Source organism: Kogia breviceps, chromosome 20 (assembly GCF_026419965.1).
Source record: "Kogia breviceps isolate mKogBre1 chromosome 20, mKogBre1 haplotype 1, whole genome shotgun sequence".
NCBI lineage: Eukaryota > Metazoa > Chordata > Mammalia > Artiodactyla > Physeteridae > Kogia > Kogia breviceps.
In genome coordinates, this window is record NC_081329.1 from 7,619,918 (window position 1) to 7,643,973 (window position 24,056).

General features: G+C 40.6%; 1 protein-coding gene across 4 annotated transcripts in view; it reads left to right on the forward strand.

The window, feature by feature from the left end:
• The window catches only part of CSMD1 (CUB and Sushi multiple domains 1), a 1,661,506-nt gene that overhangs the window by 312,178 nt on the left and 1,325,272 nt on the right, over positions 1-24,056 (forward strand). For all 4 annotated transcript variants that reach the window (XM_067022449.1, XM_067022447.1, XM_067022448.1 and 1 more), the window contains exon 2: positions 5,313-5,529. In XM_067022449.1, the coding sequence (XP_066878550.1) occupies positions 5,313-5,529 (217 nt within the window). The remainder of the gene's footprint in view (positions 1-5,312; positions 5,530-24,056) is intronic.

Here is a 24,056-nt window from a genome sequence, read left to right on the forward strand (position 1 = left end):
GGGTCTCTCACAAGATCAGGGTGTGAGCAGGGCCTGTACCCCTTAATCTCATCTCAGGTAATGTGTCTCCTAATCTTTTTTTTTTTTTTTTTTGCGGTACGCGGGCCTCTCACTGTTGTGGCCTCTCCCGTTGCGGAGCACAGGCTCCGGACGCGCAGGCCCAGCGGCCATGGCTCACAGGCTTAGTTGCTCCGCGGCATGTGGGATCTTCCCGGACCAGGGCACGAACCCGTGTCTCCTGCATCGGCAAGCGGATTCTCAACCACTGCGCCACCAGGGAAGCCCTCCTAATCTTAATGAGCTTCTCTGGACCCTTTAGTCTTGCCTCAGGTGGTTTCTTGGCTGGTCCTCCCTTAATTAGCAGCTGTTCAAATCCTCCCTTTGGAACTCAGGCAAGGGACAGGAAACGGGGCACAAAAGGGCCTCCTTGCCTGGGAGCCCCACAGGCCCTGCTTGGTTTCACTAATGCAGAACAGAGTTTAATGCGTATTTGATTTGTTTACCGCTTCAAAAAGTACTTATCTGATCAGAGAGACTTCTGCTGCCCTGAATGAAATGTGAGGCCTCCTGATATTGGAAATTCTAATAAGCATGTCATCATATTCCTTAGTCATGAAGGAAAATTAAAAATGCAAGTGAGGGTCGCAGTGCACCATTCTCTTTTACTTTTGAGTTATTGCATTGTCACCCATCCAATAGGAGAAGGGAATTTTCAGTCTTGCAGCAAATCTACAGGTGTAGAGTATATTTCCGCACAAATTCCAAAATAAGAGAAGCTGTCGAGGTCAATAATCTGGTTGTAAGAAAGGAACGAAACTTGTATTTGCATAGAAACGTACATAATATATGAAAAATGTAAATTTTTATTTTTGCAGAATAGATGAAGGGGATGAATGGAGACAGCCACCAAGTATGATAAATAGTAAAACAAAACAAAACAAACAAACAAACAAAACTTCCTGAGTTGCCTTGTTTTCACAATGAACCAGTGTGGTTATCTGAGCTTGTTGCAGACAGTACATAAACCTGTTTATTTTCAACCTCCGTCTCCAAGGAGAGACAGGGCTGTGATGATAATATAGCTTTTGTTCACACTCTAGACACACAAGTGTATTTACTCTTTTAAATGATATCAGGCCGGAGAGTTAGCAGGCGACTATATATTTCTCAAATGTTGTCATCTCCAGATTATTCTTCTGTGGTCCTGGCAATCGTTTGTCACGTGACCTGTTTCCTTGTTGCTAGAATTCAGGACACAGTATCCTTTCCTTGTATGGCTCTCTTCACGTACTGAATATTATAGACCGTGACTTTCTCGGGTCACTGAACCAAATCGCAGGTTAAAACATCGCAGATGGCAAAATGTTTGCTCTCAGAAAGGAGCTTTATACAGCAAAGGCACTTACCTTATCACAAATCTTCATCTGAATAAATATCCCAACAGCTGGCAAAACTGTTACTATAATGTAACTATAATTATATGATAATAAATAAATGATTATTATAACAGCTTGCAAAAGCTCAGCTACTTCCTACCTTAAAGGCTGTGCAAGAATTAAACAAGATAGTAGACGCTCGCATATGAGTTTACAAATATTACGTCGTCTACCTCTGTTACTTTCCAGGAATGGGTCAGCAGGTCCAGAATTGAGGGAAACAGCCATTTCAACAGCTTGTGGAGTCAGGAGGGCGTTTGTGTATATGTACATTCATTCATCAAATGCTTACAGTGAATCAGGATGAATTGCAGATGAATCATCTCAGCGAATACTCTCTCCTAGGAAGTGAAAGGTGTGTGCTGAACCGTAGCGCAATTCAGAGAGTAGGATCTGGGTGAGGCACAGACCCAAGTGTGCTGACCCTTCAGAACAGAGGGGCCGTTGCATCTCAGGAGTGACCAGGACAGGATGCTATTTGCTCAGTTGACTGTTTCCAAGACTGACTTTCAGTGCAGGGAACTGTCCTAGAGCACATTAGCCCTGCCTTTCCCAGAATGGGTTCCCCAGCCTCCAGCGCTACGCCGCATCTGACCGTCGTGAGCTACACTGCTCTCAGGACTTGGGATTTTTCCTGCAGTCTCCTTGTTGAGGCCCAGGAGATCTTATGTAGCTTCTCAGAATAAACAACAACGTCAACAACCAACCGACCAACTGACAAAGCAAGACATACTACGCCTAGTGCTTACTGTCTCCTGTTCGGTCCCTAGGACTGGCAAATATACAGTCACCCCAAAACAAATTGCTCACATATTATACATCAGGTAATACGACACCATTAAAGTGTAGATGGGAAAAAACATTCAGTAATAATAAAAAACATTCAACAATGATTATTGTTGGTAACAGGATGGTGAGTGACTTAAATATATACTGATATATCTATATTTTGAAATATTATTGAAATATAGTTGATTTACGATGTGTTAGTGTCAACGTACAGCAAAGTGATTCCATTATACATATACCTATATATTTCTTTTACATTCTCTTCCATTATTGGTTATTATTTGTAACCTATAATTATAGGTATTATAGGTATTATATGTATACGTGTAGATACATATACACTTGCTATTTTTCCTGTTGACACTGATATTTGATTTCAAGGTAACTTCTAGCATCAGTACCTTAAGGACAGTTTCTTAAAGAATAGTATTCACTGAGTTTTCCATCCTGTAACAAACGACATACTTTTCATTAAGAGATTAAAATGATCACTGCAACATTGCTGATTATTTCATTGCCCGTAGGTAATATAATTCACAAATGTACTTACAGTAGATTTCTATTGTGCAATATATAAATGTATGATTACATTTACAATATTTTAAAGTTTCTCCATTAACATTGTTTTCCAGTTAAAATCATCTGTTTATTTGAGGCTGTTTAAGGCCAACATTGAAATCAAGCATAGCTGTGTCAGCCATTTCAAACGAAGAGAGTTGTAGAATATTTCAGCGTTCTCTGTAGCAAGCAAGTGCCCACTGGAGTATAAGAACCAAGGTGGAAAATCACATGAGGAAGATAGGATGAAAACTCTTCTAGGAACCCACAACCTTGGTGTTTGTGGTGTTTGTGGATGGTGTTTGTGGTTTGTAGCGGGCCCCCTGGAAGAGTCTATCTCTGGATCACATGTGACGCATTCTGCAAAATGCCCTGTAATAATTGGTACCCAAATGCAGCCCAAGTGTTATTCCTTGGAGAAAAATCGTAATAATCCGATCATTTGGTTCAGCATCATGGGTCTATAATAGTAACTACTTTCCAGCTGACACTTTTTCGGTTGAATTTATTTTTCTTTCCTCCAATTTATGATCAAGTCTTCACTTTTTGATTTACTATGAAGCACAAATTGCTAGATAAACCAGAAAAGCTATTTTCTTTTAAAGACCTTTCAAAACCCCACAGCTTTAATATCTACTTGTTACAGTGTCATTATTAGATTTAAATTTAGTGGAAAATGGGCTTCTTATTAGTTCTTTGGTTTTAAACTCATAAATCCCTTTCGTGAATTTGTTTTTTTTTTAAGATTCAGCAAACTCCCACAAGCATTTGATACCATTACTGTGAAAGATTTGAGCTCACTAAGAGCTACTATGGTGAATATTTTTTTTTAAGTGTAAAATGTAGTTGGAAATAATTTTGTTTGTCGCTCAACAGTAAAAGCTAGGATAATACTTGTATTCAAGGGCTTCTACTAATTGCAGTAAGCTGAGTGTGCTCAGATTTTTCTTAATATTCTTTCTCAATATTCTCAGTGTCAAAACATTTAAATACATCTAAACATCTTGGTGGAAATTGGCCAGATTAAGAAGGAAAGGAAACACTGCAAGCCATTTGCAGAGGTTACGTAAGAGCTAACCTCAGACGAACTCTATGTTGGAACAATTTGATAGGAGTTATTTTGTCCCCTCACATGTCTGTAATAGTTATGGTTAAAATGTTAAAATGCGCTATTAGGGAAATTCAGATAATCCACCCGTCCTGCTCTTAGCCTCTGCTCTTTTTCATTGAGTCTGGCTGAGCCATAGTCTTGATCAAATCATTGGCCATTGGGATTGATTCAACCTCCAGCCCCTCCCCCCCCCCTTCCCTCTAAAAGTCAGGAGGTTGGGACTGAAAGTTGCAACCCTCTAATCACAAGGTGATGTTCTCCTGGCAACCAGCCCCATCCCTAGGTGTGGTCCAGAATTTGCTCCATTAACATAACAAAACACCCCCCCCCTTCATTTAGGAAATTCCAAGAGATTAAGGAGCTCTGTGCCAGAGGGGACAAAACCAAATAAATATCTCTTACTTTAATCTCAACATCAAATATGTAGATCTTGAGAACACTAGAGCTATCATAATTCATCCTCTCTAAGAGAAGAAAGAATAAGACGGGTGAGCAAAGTGTGGGTTATCCTACAAACCTGAGTAGGGAAAGCTAAACTCGCCCATTCCTGATTCTGAGCCTTTTCTTTAGTGGAGCCCATCATTTCAACAAACATCTCCCTTCTCTGTCATCCAGTAAATCCCACCAAATAAACAGGAAGACATCATAGAGGGGAGGTCCCTTATTTTGCTGATCTGCTTGCTCCTTAATTTCCACATAATTTAATTTCTCCTAACACCTTTTGTTTTCAACTGGCTAAGATTCCCGTGGTCTCATTTTATTCTTTGGCTTTGTGGGACTTTAACCAATGTGGGTGCAAAGAGTTTCAAGTTTGAGCATGGTTTTTACCTAACTATTCATAGTACGTACCTCAGATCGCACTCATTTAGATATATTGATATGTGTTTGTATTTAGAGAGTGATTTAATGTTTTTTTTATCTGTCAGTTTAATTTCCCCAGCAAGGATCTCGTGGGCAGTGTTTCCTCATGATCATGTGCAGACAGTTGGCACCAACTTTGTTTCACAAATGTGGCAGTCTGATATGGCTGAAGCTGTAAAAAAAAATTTCCCCAAATTTGTAATATGAGTTCCCAAATGTTGTATATTTTCTTCTTCTATTTTTTTAGGGAGGAGTTATTCTCTATCTTTTAACACCGGAGAACAGCACTGCAATTTATCATTCAACATTTTGTGCATGAAGGATCACAGAATAAGTCATTATAAAAATTGGCCAAGGAGTTCCCTGGTGGCCTGGTGGTTAGGGTTCTGGGCTTTCACTCTAGTGGCTTGGCTTCAATCCCTGGTCGGGGAAATAAGATCCTGCAAGCCACATGGTGTGGCCAAAGAACCAATTACCAAAATGGTTGGAAAATTTTAAAAAGAATATACTAAAGATAGGCGAAACTTACATGCTTTTTGGTGTGTTTTCTTTTTCAGGTCAGAACTGTGGAGGCTTAGTCCAGGGTCCCAATGGCACCATTGAGAGTCCAGGGTTTCCCCATGGTTACCCAAACTATGCTAACTGCACCTGGATTATCGTCACGGGAGAACGCAATCGGATACAATTGTCATTCCACACCTTTGCTCTTGAAGAAGATTTTGATATTTTATCGGTGTATGATGGACAGCTCCAACAAGGGAATTTGAAAGTGAGGTAAAGTGTTGGCTCTTCTTGTAATAGATGAGGTTTGACATACTCAGATTGTGAAACTTAATTGGGATTAACATTTGCATTTAGTTTTCAGAAAAGAACATTTTAGTCACTATAAAGAAAAATTAAAGACTGGAGCTTTGTGCACACTTCTTTCAATCCCTAAAAACGTAACTTCTTATTGAAAGCAATCACTGACTTCATTAATACCTATCAAATTGTTCAAGATCTGTAAAACACTGTTGCCAAGGTAATTTGAGTTAGGGTACACCATTGTTTTTAAGCAACTGGGGATGTGAGAGAAAAAGCTCAAAGTGAGCACAATTTGAAGAACAACAAAGGGAACCTTGATATTGTCAGAGAATATATTCAATACAAAGAACATAGGATGTGGGTGGGGTAAAAACGTGAAAGAACATTGTACTCTTTGGAGAATTTTTGGTTCGCACCATCGTAAAATATTCCATTCCTCATCAGCTTTCTCTTTTAATCTATGATTTTTTACCATGAAGAAAGAAAAATATTTCCTGGGATGATTTTAAGTAATATTTTTCATTTATCACCAAGAAAAAAAAAATTGTACCTGTACAAATATATTCATCTTTTTTTTTTTTTTAATTTTGGCAAAGAAATGAGGAATATCCCTTTCAAAGAAATTGGAGTTTCTTAGCCAAACTGATGAACATATTTAAAGATACACATATATATGGCAAATAAGACTATCCTCTGGTTTGAAAATTCTACATTAGAGATTAAGTTTGTTGAATATAGGGTCTTGTAGAAAAACTGAGAGTAGGCAGAAGAAATTGTGCTGTTTAGATAAATAAAATGGCATTCATGCTAATCTTAGCAGTACTATACAAAAACGATATACTTTATTTACAATTTTGTGAATTGAGAAAAATCTCTAGCTATAAAAATGCATAATTGTATTCTTACATCTAGCTAATAGATTAATAGTATATGTATTAGTATATATTATTTATATATAATATATTAATAAATATATGTTTATATATAAATATCAATATATATTAACCATAGAGTCAATATGTTAAATATAGAATATGAATATATTTCAAATAGATCTTATTTGCATTTCTTTATGCATTTGCAAATATAAAATACCTTGTAGTTTTTTCTGAGTCATCGCCAATGTTACTGTCTGTTTTTAGAAACACTTTTCCAGTTGCCCTTTCTGAGACATACTGCATACAGCTACCTCCTTTATGGATTTGTTAGGTAAACTTCCTTTCTTCCTGTCTGACATGTGTGGGCCAACATTTGGATTTTGGACAAAGTATCTACATTTCCAGTCCTTGCTAATTTGATGCAAAATGCCTTAACCTCTTTCATGCTCTTCTAACTATTAATTATTTACTAGCTTTTCATCCACACAAATGATTCTACTAGGGAATAGTGCTATTTCGTAATAATAGAAAGCATTGTGACAAAAAATAGAGAATCTAGTTTACTCAAATATTAAGTCATATGCCTCTGTGTTCAAAAGTAACTCTTTCTCTTTCAATGAAAGACAAATGCCTATTGCATATGAAAGTAAAAAATATTGCTCTGTGAGGAAGAGCACTGAGCTCCTGCAAGGAAACTTTCCCAGGAGCTGTCACAAATGCAACCAGATTGATCATCTGTTGGATATGGTTTGTAATTTACCGTCCAGCTGTAAAGCACTCATGTTCTGAGGGGGAAACTACAAATGATCTCCAAATCTATTATTTTGAAATATTTTTGGTCATTTTTATGTACCTCTCTAGGTTCAGGTATTATTTGGGTGGGGCGGGGGAAGAGGGGTGTTTCCAAAGTAATTAAACTCATATTGCTTATAAAATTTTGAAAACTTTCTGTCAATATTTCCATTCCCTATGACTCTTATTATAATTGCTATAATTCTATCCTATTCTAAAGGAAACCTGTCTTAAATGTTAATTTGCTCAACTACCTGTCTTTGGACAATTTAGTATCCTCTTATGTTCTCAAGTTGATCTTATGATCACTTTATAGGTGGATAACTCTAAAGTTTAGAAAACAGCATACCTGTCATCTTCAGTATTATGAAAGCATCAGCAGTAGAAAGATTAAGGTTAGAACAGTGAGACTCATTGTATTTTATCCTGAGGTACCTGTGAATAGTATATAAATTAATAGCTGTGACTCAGAAAGCTTGATCAATATTGTTGAGTTATATGTATGAATCATGACGCTTTTACTCACTTAGATTTTTTAAATATATTTTTTAACAGCTTCATTTTTTAAAAAATTCATTTATTTTATTTATTTATTTTTTAAATTTAAAAAAAAAATTTTTTTTTTTTTTTTTGGCTGCATTGGGTCTTCGTTGCTGTGCCTGCCCGCCAGGTGTCCAAACAAATTGGCAAAACATAGCAGAAGCGGAATTCCAGTAATGCCTGCCAAGCACTATAGGTCTCTACAGTTATAAAATTTGAATAAAGAATGATGTGAAATAGGAAGATAAATAATGTGAAATAGGAAATTTCCTCATCATTAGGGCAAATGTGTGAGCGGGTTGCAACATTTCAACATTAGGTGACGGGCAAAATCGTTATAAGTAGTATTGAAATCTAATGCACAGGGTTGAGGTGGAGGCTCTGTTGACGTTTGTTTCCCATTATATCTGGGAACAGTTGTTTATGTCTCATAGGCTATTAACTCCGCACTTAAAGCAGCTCTGGAATTCAGAGGAACGGACTTTTGGGAGGGGATTGATGTGTGAGCTGCTGACTCACTGAGTTGTCTGGAAAGTTATCACTTAGAGCTTTCATGGTCTGTAGTCGTTTTACTTCTGTACAAACGCTGTTTTTATCAGCTCAAAATGGGCACTAACAAAAAAAAATAATAACCGTTGTTGTATTAAACAACTTGATCATTTTATATAAAGAAATTTCTTTTGTGTAACTACAGTAGAGAACTTTTAATAAGTAACATATGATTTAGATGTAATCCCCAACTAACAAAACAGAATTTGGAGGCTAGAATTACTGATGTTTACATTGTAACTTAAAATTTAGTAAGAATATATGATTTACCCTACGTAACAAGAAGTCTTTAAAGGAAACAAAAATGTACAATGTATGTTTTATCTTGGATTATCTATATAACACAAACGCATACATGATTTATGTCTCCATCGATAAATTAACTTTTAGTATGTAAATATTGAGCATTAAATTAAGACTTCTTGTGAGCCCAAGAGAAAATTTTTTTTTTTTTTTTTTTTTTTTTTTTTTTGGTACGCGGGCATCTCACCGTTGTGGCCTCTCCCGTTGCGGAGCACAGGCTCCGGACGCGCAGGCGCGGCGGCCACGGCTCACGGGCCCAGCCGCTCCGCGGCACGTGGGATCCTCCCGGACCGGGGCATGAAGCCGTGTCCCCCGCATCCGCAGGCGGACTCTCAACCACTGCGCCACCAGGGAAGTCCAAGAGAAAATATTAAACTCAAAATTAGGAATAGAAATCTGCTCCTGAGCTATCTAGAATTAAAACCCTAGTTCCTGGTTTTTTTTTTCCCCTTTTTTAAAATATATTTATGTTATTTGTTTATTTTTGGCTACGCTGGGTCTTCGTTGCTGCACACGGGCTTTCTCTAGTTGCGGCGAGCGAGGGCTACTCTTTGTTGAGGTGTGCGGGTTTTTCATTGCGGTGGCTTCTCTTGTTGTGGAGCACAGGCTCCAGACGCGCAGGCTCAGTAGTTGTGGCTCACAGGCCTAGTTGCTCCGCGGCATGTGGGAGCCTCCCAGACCAGGGCTCGAACCCGTGTCCCTTGCGTTAGCAGGCAGATTCTCAACCACTGCGCCACCAGGGAAGCCCCTTGACTTCCTAAAATTTAAAATCCAAAAGCCAAATGACAAATCGAGAAAAAGGATTTACAATAGTATGAGAAACAAGGAGTTATTTTCTTAATTTATAACATACATTCTCAGAACTATAAGGAATAAGATAAATCATTTAATAGAAAACCAGGTAAAAGTATGAACAAGGAGTTCAAATATAACAATCCATGGTATTAAGTGTATTTCAAGAAAATTAAAACAGTAATGCAATATATCTCACCACTCTGAATGTCAAAACGTTAAAATGTTTGATAACTCAGAGTTTTTGAGGGTATTAGACAAATGCCTTTATAGCCTGTTGGTAGAACTACGAATTGTAGCAGTTATTTTTGGATAGAATTTTGAAATTTCTCTCAAATTTAAAAATTGTGTACAAGCTCTTAAATTCAGCAAGTCCAGCTAAGAATTTGTTCTACAAAATTACCTTCAAATATGACAAAACACATGGAATGAAATGCTTATGGGTGCATGTTGATAGTATTAAAAACAAAGTCAAGAATGTCTGTCCTTCTATAGAGACTAGTTAAATAAGTTAGAGGATATATGTATTACAATGTACCATTAAAAATAATGAATGGGATCTTTATTTGCTGATATGAAGAGATCTCTCACTGTATTTTACATTTATAAATTATAGTAGTATTGGATTGTCCAATTTCACTCAATATTTTATTTTCTTGAATAAACAATATGTAATCTCACAATAAAACACATCAAATTCTGGATGATGGTGGAACCCTGTGTATGCCTTTCTTATATATAATTGCAGCATGTTGTAGTGATTTCAAGGATGCTGTGGGACGGAGAATAAAGGCATCTGTCCACCCTGAGGGCTCCCAGTGGGCTGCCTACCAGCCGTAATTTTAATCAAGATAAAATGCTGCCTTAATCCAGAAGAAGTATGGCTCTCTTAGTGTTCACAGCAGGCCAGGGGTAGGGGAGATTTTGTTATTATTGTTGTTACCCTTTTATTTAAGAACTGAGATATAGCTGATGTACAATATTATATGAATTTCAGGTGTATAACATAGTGATTCACAATTTTTAAAAGTTATACTCCGTTTGTAGTTACTATAAACTATTGGCTATATTCCTTGCGTTATACAGTATATCCTTGTAGTTTATTTATTTTATACATAGTAGGTTGTACCTTTTAATCCCCTCCCCCGCCCCTCCGTCGTCCCCTCCCCACTGGTAACCGCTAGCTTCCCCTCTGTCTCTGAGTCTGTTTCTATTTTGTTATATTCATTCTTATATTCACGTGTTTCTTTTATATTTTAGATCCCACATATAAGTGAAAGTATACAATATGTGTCTTTCTCTGTCTGACTTATTTCATTAAGCATAATACCCTCCAGGTCCATCCATGTTGTTGAAGATGGCATTCTGAGTTGTTTTCCATTGTATATACATACCATATCTTCTTATTTATTTACTTATTTATTTTTAACATCTTTATTGGAGTATAATTGCTTTACAACAGGTGTGTTAGTTACTGCTGTATAACAAAGTGAATCAGCTATATGCATATGTATATCCCCATATACCCTCCCTCTTGTGTCTCCCTCCCACCCTCCCTATCCCACCCCTCTAGGTGGTCACAGAGCACCGAGCTGATCTCCCTGTGGTATGTGGCTGCTTCCCACTAGCTATCTATTTTACATTTGGTAGTGTATATACGTCCCTGCCACTCTCTCACTTTGTCCCAGCTTACCCTTCCCCTCCCTGTGTCCTCAAGTCCATTCTCTACATCTGTGTCTTTATTTCTGTCCTGCCCCTAGGTTCTTCAGAACCATTTTGTTTTTCAGATTCCATATATATGTGTTAGCATACGGTATTTGTTTTTCTCTTTCTGACTTACTTCACCCTGTATGACAGTCTCTAGGTCCATCCACCTCATTAAAAATAACTCAATTTCATTTCTTTTTATGGTAGAGTAATAGTCCATTGTATATACGTGCCACATCTTCTTTATCTATTCATCTGTCTATGGACATTTAGATTGCTTCCATGTCCTGGCTATTGTAAATAGTGCTGCAGTGAACATTTTGGTACATGACTCTTTTTGAATGATGGTTTTCTCAGGGTATATGCCCAGTAGTGGGATTGCTGGGTTATATGGTAGTTCTATTTTTAGTTTTTTTTTTTTTTTTTTGCGGTATGCGGGCCTCTCACTGTTGTGGCCTCTCCCGTTGCGGAGCACAGGCTCCGGACACGCAGGCCTAGCGGCCATGGCTCACGGGCTTAGTTGCTCCGCGGCATGTGGGATCTTCCCGGACCAGGGCACGAACCTGTGTCTCCTGCATCGGCAGGCGGATTCTCAACCACTGCGCCACCAGGGAAGCCCTATTTTTAGTTTTTTAAGGAACCTCCATACTGTTCTCCATAGTGGCTGTATCAATTCACATTCCCACCAACAGTGCAAGAGGGTTCCCTTTTCTCCACACCCTCTCCAGCGTTTATGGTTTGTAGATTTTTTGATGATGGCCATTCTTACTGGTTGTACCATATCTTCTTTATCCATTCATCTGTCGATGGACACTTAGGTTGCTTCTATATCTTGGCTATTGTAAACAGTGCTCCTGTGAATGCTGGGGTGCATGCATCTATTTGAATCAGCATTTGGGTGGTTTCTTGTTTGTAAGTATGTATGCTCTGCCTTTGGGATTCTTGTGGAGGCCTTTATTTCCATCTCTGTGTCTATGAATATCTCCATTTTGATGTTTTTCTCTCTCTCTCCCATCTATTAATCTATATTTATATTTATATCAGTGTTTCTCAACCAGGGGTGATGTTATGCCCCAGGGGACATTTGGTAATGTCTGAAGACATTATTGTCACAGTTGGGTGGGGATGCTCCTAGGATGTGGCACATACAGTACAGAGATGCTGATGAATGTCTTACAACACATGGGACAACACCCAGGACAGCCCCATATGGCAAAGAATGGTCTTCCACCAAATGTCAAAAATGCCAAGGATGAAAATTCCCGATTTACAGCAGTAAACCAACCGTATACAACCATCTGTAGCTGTAACCATCTATAATCTGTACCTCTATGTATATCTGGCCTCTAAATTTCTCTATATATTGTTTTTCTATGTGAAGACCCAAGCTGAAAAAGGTAAACGAGAACTCTCTGGACCTGACAGTTACATTTCTGCTGTGCAGAGGTAGCTAGGCGGATGGACTGATTGAAGTGATCGAAAATGATGGAGTCTCCTGCAGGATTGTGTCAGCAAGCAAATGGGATTTCCACCATATTACACACCATCAAATTTCACCAAGAATCATTCTTACCTTCTCTCTCAAAAGGAAATAAAATTATGGGGCTTCCCTGGTGGCGCAGTGGTTGAGAATCCGCCTGCCAATGCAGGGAACACGGGTTCGATCCCTGGTCTGGGAAGATCCCACATGCCGCAGAGCAACTAGATCCGTGAACCACAACTACTGAGCCTGCGTGTCTGGAGCCTGTGGTCCGCAACAAGAGAGGACTCAACAGTGAGAGGCCCATGCACCGCGATGAAGAGTGGCCCCCACTCGCCGCAACTAGAGAAAGCCCTCGCACAGAAACGAAGACTCAACACAGCCAAAAATAATAATAAATAAATTAAAAAAATTTTTTTAAAAGGAAATAAAATTAAATTATTATTTCAGTCCTCGGTTTCTGGGAAAAGAAACATAAAGTGTCCAAAAGTCGGTAAGATATTAATTGAATTTTATTATTCTGTATAATAGTGAATCTGCAAAAATAGTCTGTTCAAATGACTTACTGGGAAGCTCTCCATAGTAAAAAGAAAGGAGCTATAAATAATCGGATTTCTTAGAATTTCCAAGATTTTAAATTAATTTTGTGTGGATGACTAGATTTGTAGGTGAATGATTTTTTTAAGTTTAAAATTTACTTTTTCTCTCCCCGCCCCTTTTAAGTGTTTGGATAGCAAAACCTGTACTGATTTATTCTTTTATCCCCAACAGAAGCTAAGCACTTAGAACACACTAAACTAGTGCGTTCTGATTGAATAAATGTACATTAGTTGTTTACAAAATAATTTTTAAAGGAATGAACGCTATATACAAAAGTGTGTTATACACTTTCAATTCACAAAATTTAAAAAAAAAGGAATAGGATATTACTTGGAACTTAAAACAATTCTTTCTTTTACTATAATAAACAGTCGCCCACCCTATGCATATAAATACGATCGACATTGTATCTGAATGTACTGAAAAATAATCAAAAGGCAAATATTAATCTTAGAAGCCATCTTGTTTCAAACCTTTAAAAACTGTTATCCTGGAGTAATCTTGATAGTTAGACATTTTATGAGTTTGCGCATTTAACTAGGCAGCAGTATTATACCTAAAAATTGTAAAAGCGATTAAGAGTGTTTACATCCCAGAAGCCTCTACATTTAGAAAATTCTTTCAAATAAGGTTTCCAGGAGAGGAGCTATTGGCCCTTTTCTGAACCTCAGTTTTGTCCTGGCTTACATCTTCCCTGCCTTACCTCTTACAACCTGAAGTATTAACTCAAGCAGGGTTCAGAAAGTCGCTCATAGATTCCAGGTGGTAGGTATTAGTGAATAAACCCCTCACAGCCTTTCTTTGGTTCACACTTGCCCTGAGGGGGAGGCAGCTTGGGGAGGGTCCTTAAGGGAGTGGGGAATAAAGCCTGCCTGTGTGAACTTCCTCAGAAAGATCTGGAGCCCTGCCCCCCTAACCTCCGCTCCCGTGGGGTCACTGACCCTAATTGGATTTCCTTGGCTTCCTGCCCAGAGGCCAGCTCTTGTTGGCCTCTGTTTCAGAATCAGTGGAAGATCAGACAATTTTGTCTGTGAACCTTGTTCTCAGCACAACTTCCCAAGCTCAAAGATTGTATTGACCCCACACTAAACCCTCAAACGGAACACGTAGGGTCGTGGCTATAATTAGACTGCTACTCACCAGTACTACTCATGTATACTTTATCACCAACATCTGTTACTTTTTATTTTAGAAATCACTAGTGTAAACCCTGAATCTGCATAGCTGGCTCTCTGTTTCAAGGAAACAGTCCCCCCATGAACAGGGAGGGGTATGTTCCCCTCGAGACGGAGAATCAGAGAGTGAGCAAAAAAGGATACAAGTGAATGTTGCGTACAACCTGTCACCTTTCAGCCCAAAGAGGAAAACTGAGATAAACGAAAGGGGGTCCTCGGGAAAGTTTCTCAAAGTGCCCTCCTCCAAGGAGGCAGCTTCTGTTTCTCACAGCTGTTCACGGACCCTCCGTGGCCGTGATTCCCCCATCGTCCCTTTCCAATGTCAAGGCGCGCGGGTGCCTGAACCCCAGGCCACCTCCACCCCCATGGACCCGCACTACCAGCAAAGGCCAAGGGGGGGCGCCCTTGTGACTGACGCGTCTTCCTTTGCCGCTTGCTAGAGCAGGGCCTCGAGCTCCCAGGCCTGCAGGAACCCGGAGGAGGATGCGAATACGTGAGACAGAGCAGGTGTAAGACAGTGGCGAGACCTCCTGGTGAGGTCGTGGTCAGTATCAACGCGGCACCAGATCCTCAGCTACAGCCAATGGCCGCCAAGCAGAAACGCGGGCCTGACCGGCTGGGGCTGCTTCCAATTACGCACAGCAGTTTCCAATTACGTCCTGATTAAGGGGACTTCCCTGATTGGTAAGAGGTTAAGTGAGGCTGCGCACAGCTCCCGAGCGCCCTTGAGGTCGGCTTCCTGGCGGGAGGGTGGGCTCTGCGGGTCTCCGAGTCGCCCGCTTCCATCTGCGCTTTTCGGGAGTCCTCCTCCGCCCTCCTCCGTCGGGACCCAGACTTGCTGCCCCACGCGCCCCAGGCTGCACAGCGCATCTTACGGGCTCCTGTTTGCTTTCCTGGGGAGCCCTCAGTACCCCCGCCAGGACCAGGCCCCGGCCTGTGGACGTGCCCCGCGGTGTGCAAAAGATTTCCTGCTGGAGGGGTCCCCGTGGAGGGCCTGGAAGTGGACTGGGCTCGGGAGAGTGCGAAGGCCCGAGGCTACCCTCCAGGAGAGGGACTCCAGGACCCCCGCAGTGGTTTCCTGGGAAGCACTGAGACACCCCGCAGCCGTCGGGAGGAAAAGGACGCCCCAGGATGCAAGTGAGTTCCTGGGCTTTTCTCTATGTGTGAGTGTACGTTTGCGTTGACTTCTTCGCCGGCCGCCTGGGGTGTACTGAACTGACCAAACCCCAGCTCTTTCTGGAGAGTAGTGTCCAGAATGGGGAGCCCTGGGTGCCCGAGGACCAGCCGAGCCTCTGCCCTGGTTAGGACACCCTGGGTTTCAGGGGAAGAGCCGTGTTTGCCCTTGGGTCCACAGTGCGCTGGGAAGGCGTCTTTTGGTGGGAAAGTCTCCTGGGTCTGGTGTGAGTACTGAGCCCCCGTTGGGCTTCATGCTGCCGTCTGGGAAGGTTGGTTTGTGCCTCTGAGTTGGAGAACCCCCTCTAGGGCATCTGGGGCGGGGCCTCCATCAGGCTAGATTTGTGTGCGCCAGGCGGGGGGCAGAACTGCGGTCCCCTCTTTAGCTACCTGGGCAGGGGAGAGTGACACGGTCTGTGGTTGGCGTGGACTAGGGCCCAGTGGGGTTCGGAGAGCCTCGTACTCGGCTGTGGAGAGAGATGATGGCTGCGGACAGGCCACTGAGGGCGGGCAGAGCCGACAGCGACCGGGGTGGCTGGTGGGTTTACGTGAGGGTCCTCTGCGGCCTGACGCTCATTATTTTCTTATTTTAAAAAAGAAATACAGTGCGGGAGCTATATAGGGGCAGCAGCAGCCCGTGACTTCTGCCCTAGAAGGTTAATTAATCCTTGTTAACTCCATGTGTTGGTAATTCCAGAGTAATGAGAAGAGGCAGCCGCAAAACACCTGGCCCCAAAGTAGCTGGGAACTTGGCAGGGTTCAGATACTTCCCGTTGAAAAAGGAGAGGTTTGTTAAGATTTCAGAGGTGTCTTCTGGCGTAGAGCTCGCCGTATTATACCCTGCATTGCCATGATATGGTTTGTCATAGCGTGTGTTTACGTTTTCAGTCACTTTAAATGAATAAAGTTTGTGTAATGACTAGGTAGTGGATTTGCCAAGATTTCTTCTGAAAATCTTGTGTTTCTGAATTAGAACTCTACTATGTAAATAGACCAACTTGGATGGGGAACATTCTAGATTTCTTTACACAAGACTGGAGACGGTATTTTGGACAATTGTTTTAATTTCTTTGGGCAAATACCTAGGAGTGGAATAGATGGGTCATATGATAGGTTAAGCTTAACTCGAAGAAATGGCGAAAACATTTCCCGTGGGGTGTAAACTTTTACATCCCCAGCAGTAGTTATGAATTCAAGCTGCGTCACACGTTTGCCTGTGTTCGGTGTATCTGCTCTTTAATTTTGGTCGCTCTAATGAGTGTGTAAGGGAGAGTTACCTTATTGCGGTTTAATTTACATTCCCTGATGACTAATGTTAGTATCTTTTCACGTGCTTACTGGTCATTTCCTTTGTGACATGTCTCTTAAAATTTTTTTCCAGTGATATATGTGTAACAGATACTTTCTCCCAGATTCATTCTCTTAATGGTGTATTTTGAACAGCTGTTTTTAATCTTGATAAAGTCCAATTTAACAATATATTTTATGATTTTATGCAAAATATTAAAAAAATGTTTGCATACTTTAACATCACAAATATTTTCCTTGATACCTTCTTCTGAAGTTTAAGAGTTTAGCTCTTTGTCTATGATCCATTTTGACTTTAATTCATATCACATAATAAAGTTTTGGAAGCCATCTTTCTGCATGTGGGTTGTTACAGCACCATTTACTGAAAACACTAATTCTGATGAAGCTGATTTTTTGTGTGTGGTGCTAGGTAAGGATTGATGCACATTTTTTTTAAAAAAATTGAGATACTCGGCGGATCCAGCATTTGCCGAAAAGACTTCATTTTCCTCTTTGAACTGACTTAGCACAATTGCTGAGAATCAATTTCTGATATACGTCAGGGACTATTCCTGTGCTCTCTATTTTGTTCCATTGATCTGTTTGTCTTTTTGCTGTATTGATTATTGTAGCTACACAGTAAGTCTTAAAATCATGTAGAGTAGGTACTCCAGTGTGTGTGTGTGTGTGCTGGTTATTCTAGGTCTTTTGAATTTCATAGAATCATTTAGAATTAGCTAGTCAACTTCTATAAAAATTCCCTTGAGATTTTGGTTAGGTTTGCTTTGAATCTACACATTTGGGAAGAATTGCCATATTAGCAATAGGCTTCCAATACATGAATGCATTCTATCTCTACATGTATTTAGGTCGTTTTTAATTTCTCTCAGAAAATGTTAAATTAGATTCATCTGTAACTACTTTTAGTGTGTTGCTGCTATTATAAATATGCCATTGTTTTATTATTTATTACTTTATTATTTATATTTTATTATTTTATTTATTGGCTGATAATGGATGAAAATGCTGTTGATATTTTGTATAATGTTAACCTTGTATCCTGTGACTTTCCTAAATTTCATTATTTCCAGTAGCTATTTTGAAGATCCTTTGGGCTTTAGTTCTAATGTAAACAATGGTATCTGCATGGAGGGGGGCAGTTCCACTTCCTCCCACCGGCCTTTCCTTTTCTGGACTGTTTTGAAATGGCTAATACATTCAGCACAGTGTTGCATAACGATGATAAGTGACCATCTTTGCCTTGGTTCTGGCGAAAGAAGGGAAATAACGACCATTATAGATGACGTTGCTTGTGCTGGTTACTGGTTACCAGTGGATTGCCTCTTGTCTCCAAATCTGCCCTCCTTTCCCTGCTTTGTGATACCACAGCGGTGCCCTGAGAACAGCTCTCATCTGCCAGCGGGCGCTGTGTTAAGCTTTACCAGTTGCTGTGGGTGCATTACTGGAGGAAGGAACGGTTTCTCTTGGTCTCTGCTACTGGGTCACACGGCTGCCGGCACTGAGGAGGACGTCAGATGGCATTGCCCTCCTCGGAGCTTTCTAGCACCTTCTGGGGCGACTTCCAGGTGTGCCAGCACTCCACACACACATTCCTGCTTGACAGCTCTGAATGGCGGAACCTCAGCAAACGTTTCCGCTGGCCACTTGACCACTAGTTACTCTCTCCCCCAACAAGTTCTGAATCTCAGCTTGGTGGGAGCAGTCCTTGTTATGTTTTCCTTCCTTGGGTACTCTACCCGGCCTTAAAGCTGCTCTGCATTTCTCCTGTTCCTGTGTTTTTAAACTTCGCTTTACCTCTTTGTGGTTAATCCTCTGCTAGTCATCTTTGTTTTTTCTTTCTTTGCTGTACGCGGGCCTCTCACCGTTGTGGCCTCTCCCGTTGCGGAGCACAGGCTCCGGACGCGCAGGCTCAGCGGCCACGGCTCACGGGCCCAGCCGCTCCGCGGCACGTGGGATCCTCCCGGACCGGGGCACGAACCCGTGTCTCCTGCATCGGCAGGCGGACTCTCAACCACTGCGCCACCAGGGAAGCCCTGTTTTTTCTTTTTATCTCAAAGATTCAATAAGATGAGATGTCAAGCTCTAGTACTACAGGTGATGGTTACTAAACCTTCAAACTTATTCAAGGTAATATGAAATAGGAGTGTGTAACTATTAAACCAAATTCAGATTTTCTTGCTTCCTAACACAGAATAATGCTCATCAAGCATATTTTACAAGAAAAAAGTGCTTGGAGATGACTCGACATTAAATTTTTCCCCTTCAAATTACTGGTGCAGTTTCTGTCTCCTGACTGGAACTTCATTAATATATTGATTGTACGTTTTTTTTGTCTTTGTTCTTATTTTTTCATAAATGTCCTTTATCCGTTAAGTTCTCTACTGTTACTGGTTTGTTGAGGGTTTTAAAAAAATTAATTAATTTTTGGCTGCATTGGGTCTTCATTGCTATGCGCGTGGGCTTCCTCTAGTTGTGGTGAGCAGGGGCTACTCTTCTTTGCAGTGCATGGGCTTCTCATTGCAGTGGCTTCTCTTGTTGCGGAGCACAGGCTCTGGGCGTGTGGGCTTCAGCAGTTGTGGCCCATGGGCTCTAGAGTGCAGGCTCAACAGTTGTGGCACATGGGCTTAGTTGCTTCGCAGCATGTGGGATCTTTCTGGACCAGGGCTCAAACCCATGGCCCCTGCATTGGCAGGCGGCTTCTTAATCACTGTGCCACCAGGGAAGTCCTATTGAGGGTTTTATTATGAATTATAGTTTAATTTTATCAAGTGCTTGTTATGCATCAACTGAAATGGTGGCATTTTTTTCTGTTTATTAATATGGCCAATTTGATTAGTTTATTAAATGTTACTCTTTTGTTGCATTCTAGGATAAAGTCTACTGATTATAAGGTACTGCCCTTTCACATTGGTTGCTTTGACATTAAGAATTTCTAAAAAAAAAGAATTTCTGTGTATATACCCAAGTGATTGTGGTTTGTAATTTCTTTTATTGGCAGACGTTTCCAGGTTGTGCTATAAGGGTAATTTCAAAAACTCAAGTAGAACAGTATTCCTTCCTCCTCTGTTTCTGAAGCAGTTTATGCAATTTTGGTCTTATTCCTTGACAGAATTCAGCAGAGAAACATCTGTGTTTGCAGTTTTCCTTGGTAAATCCTTAAAAAAATTTCAATGCATTTTCTAGATTCATGGCTATTCAGATTTTCCATTTCTTCTGGTGTCAGTTTTAGTAAAATATTTTCCAAGATATCCACTTAATCTGTTATCAGATGTGTTGCTTCAAAGTTGGAGTAGTAGTATTTTGAATCCTCTTAATGTCTGTACAGTCTGTGGTGATAAATCATTTTTCTTTTTTTCTTTTTTGGCCATATGTGGGACTCTCACTGTTGTGGCCTCTCCCTTTGCACAGGCTCCGGACGCACAGGCTCAGTGGCTATGGCTCACGGGCCCAGCCGCTCCGTGGCACGTGGGATCCTCCCGGACCGGGGCACGAACCCGTGTCCCTTGCATTGGCAGGTGGACTGTCAACCACTGCGCCACCAGGGAAGCCCCCATTTTTCATTTTTGACATTGGTGATTTGTATTTTCTATTTTTCTTTCTAGCTAAGGTTTTGTCAATTTTCTTGTTTTTTTTTCCAAAGACCACACTTTGCCTTTATTATATTCCCAATTATCTTTTTTAAAAATTGCATTTCTTTTATTTCCCTACTTATATTTACTTTGGGCTTATTCTCTTTTTCTAGCAATTTAAGTAAAATGTAAGGTCACTGAGTCAGCTCTTTTGTTAAAGGTTTTCCCTCCCAATACTATTTTATGTGTCACACATTTTATCATAATTTAGTTGTATTTTGTAGTCATTTAGTTTGAAATCTTTTCTACTTTGTCTCCTGATTTCTTCTTTGACATGAATTAAGAATTGTGTTTGATGCACACACTTGGGGTTTCTATAGTGATTTTATTACTGTTGACATCTCCTTTTACTGTATCGTAGTCAGAATATACTCTGCATGATTTTTATCCTTACATTTATTGAAACTTTTTTTTTTTTTTTCAATTTGGGTTTGTTTTCCCATACCTGAGCCATTATTAAATAGAAGAAAGCATCAACCATGACCATTTACTAAATTTTAGATGCTGGGCAAGTCATTTAACTTTGTCAAGCTATATAAATAAATATATGCATATTTGTTTTAAATATGTATGCATATATATGTATATACAAATATAATCTATATTTCTTGAAATGGTAGAATTTGAATATTTGTTATATTTAATTTTATTCAGTAGTTTTTTTCAAACATTTCTGCATGTTGTCTAATATGATTATTTTCTCCACACTAAGCACAACTGAGACAAGTCTTTATAGACCTACTACTGTAAAAGGAAAAACTTACATTCTCATAATTAACAATACAATTCTGTAACTATGAATAGGAGTAGAAACACACTTGTTGTGTTGCTAAAGGTTTAATTCACCATGGTGGTTATGACTTAATAAAATGCATATGTGAAATATGTGTTTATGAATGTATTCCTCTTCCAGCAGCCTGTGCACATTTTTCAGTATATAAATATAAACATTAACTCTTAAAATTTAGATCTGATTGGCACAGTACTAATATTTATGCTACTATCTGCCCCAAAATTAAGCCAATAAATTCATTTTTTATAAAGTTATTTAACTCCAAGGAAAATGTGTTTTGCAACTAGTATGTACAAGAATCATGTTAATTTATATGGGCAACAAGATTACTAGGTTTTGCCTGGTTTTCCAGGAGCCTCCTCTCAGAGAGAGGAGGGAGAAAAGACATGTTTTTAAAGCAGGAGAACCTGAGTAATATGGCGCCCCATGTGACGAGAACAGAGCGCTGTAAAGATAGAGAGGGAGATGTGCCTGGGTCTGTTCCGTGGACGAGTCATGGGTACTTGGAATGGCAGTGCAGGATGCAAGGGAACTTCGGGCTTGAGTCAGAGCCACGGTTTGCAATGAACGGTCCAGTGGGCCTTTTCCCAGGCCACCTGCAGCGCACCCACGGCCATCACCCCAACCACCGTCCGGTTACTTTTTCACAGAAGGAAAGACAGACATAACTCAGAACTGAAGATCAGTCTTGGTGTAAATGTAGCCAGTCCCTGAGTGATAAATTGAAATTTATTTGGAACATGCTACGCAGCATTAATTCTATTGTTTTAGTATATTCAGCAGCATTAAAAGCTATCAATAATTAATTGTTGGAACAACCACCCCCCCCAAAAAAGGGAAAATCATTAGTTTCTTTCATGTGAATTAAATCCAAGTCAAAAGACTAGTGAAGGGCTTCCCTGGTGGTGCAGTGGTTGAGAATCCGCCTGCCGATGCAGGAGACACGGGTTCGTGACCCGGTCCGGGAAGATCCCACGTGCCGCGGAGCAACTAAGCCCGTGAGCCATGGCCGCTGAGCCTGTGCGTCCGGAGCCTGTGCTCCGCAACGGGAGAGGCCACAACAGTGAGAGGCCCGCATACCGCAAAAAAAAAAAAAAAAAAAAAAAAAAAAGACTAGTGAAATTCAACAAGCTTATTGATCCTTTGATATTTGTTTGGCGTCCCGGTTGGGAAGAAATGCCTGAACAGGGAGGTAAATCCTTTTCGAAACAGAAGTGCATTATTTTAATCTCCTTCTGGTGTTACTGAAACGCGTGCCGTTGCTGCTAGAAATAGAAAATGGATTTGTTCCTGCAGTTTCTTTCCTGCAGAATTTATTCTAGCTCACTGTATCTAGTCCAGTACCCATGCACTAGTATTTTAAATGCTATAGATCAACTGTAAGGTAATGTGAGAGATCCTGTAACGTTTTGTCTGAGGATGGAAGTCAGAAATACGTTTCGGGCTCCCCCGTGGTACTGGAAAGGCAGTGACGACATTCTTCCCCAGTTCTCTTCAGAACAATAAGATGGTCCATAAACTGCCTTCTGGATCTACTACTTTAGCTAAAATAATAACTGAGACACAACAAATAATGATTTAACCCCTCCTCAAGGCAATGCTTCTGGCTATGAAACTCAAACACATCAAAACCTGCTTCTGTTGGATGTAAGAGAAGCTGAGCAGAAGAATTCAGAAATAAATACACATGAATAAAACCCTGTTCTGAGATGTTTGCTTGGCTCCCCAGCCGGCATATACATTGGGCTTCAGCTCAATCAGAGCACCGTCTGAGTCTTGCCTACTCTTTCTCTTCTGCTAAACCCCCCTCAGATCTTTCTCCATTTAAGATGCTCGGTTGTAGACCACCTGAGTTTCAAGCTGTGCAACAGGCAAGGCTGAATTCACTGAATTTCCTAATTCTGGGGGAGATCACTGTCTTCATGAGTCTTAGTAGTATCTGAAAAGGGATTGGTAGGGAAGGGTATTGATAAGATATGGGCTTGAGTTCTTTAAGATGGATCTTTCCCGAGGAAGGCACTGGTTAGTCACCTCGCGCGTAGACCCTGTGAATGGTCTCTAGACCTGTTTGTTTTGTCTCAGGCACAGGGACCGCTGATGTGACCTTTGGCAGCTTAGCAGTTCCTGCAAAATCCAATCCAGCTTCACACAGTAGTGATCTGTCATCATCGTGCATATTCTAAATGATCGTAGGACCCTAAGAGTTGTCCAAAGATGAACTAACCAAGAGAAACCTTATGAAAATAAGCTACCAAATTTTATGTATTTTAGAAGATCAGTACTAATTTTTTCAGTTAACAAATATTGATTATTTTGTTATCTCGTAGTGGGAATCCCGTAGGCATTGGTCTAGGTACGGCGGTGTGTGTGTGTGTGTGTGTGTGTGTGTGTGTGTGTGAAGTGATAAACCAGAAGAGACAGAATGAAGACTCTCACGGAGACAAAATAGTAAACAATTAAAAATGTACAAGCAGGTAACATACTCTTCAATGATGCATGCCGGGAAGGAGATTAATCGAGGTGAAGTGGTAGAAAAATGCCCGGGGTGATGCAGGACAGATTGGGGGGTGCCCTCTGAGCTGCGAGACATTAGTCACAAGGTCTGAGGAAGAGCATTTCCAACACGGGCGTCACCGAGCAGTGCACCCAGGTCCTTATTGCTAACACTTTACATTTCCAGGGTAGTTGTTCATGGAATGGGCCGTGGCTGGGGAGGGAGGGTGTCACAGTGCTGCCTAGAAGCAGTATCCACTTTGAAACCTAGCAGTGGAGGCT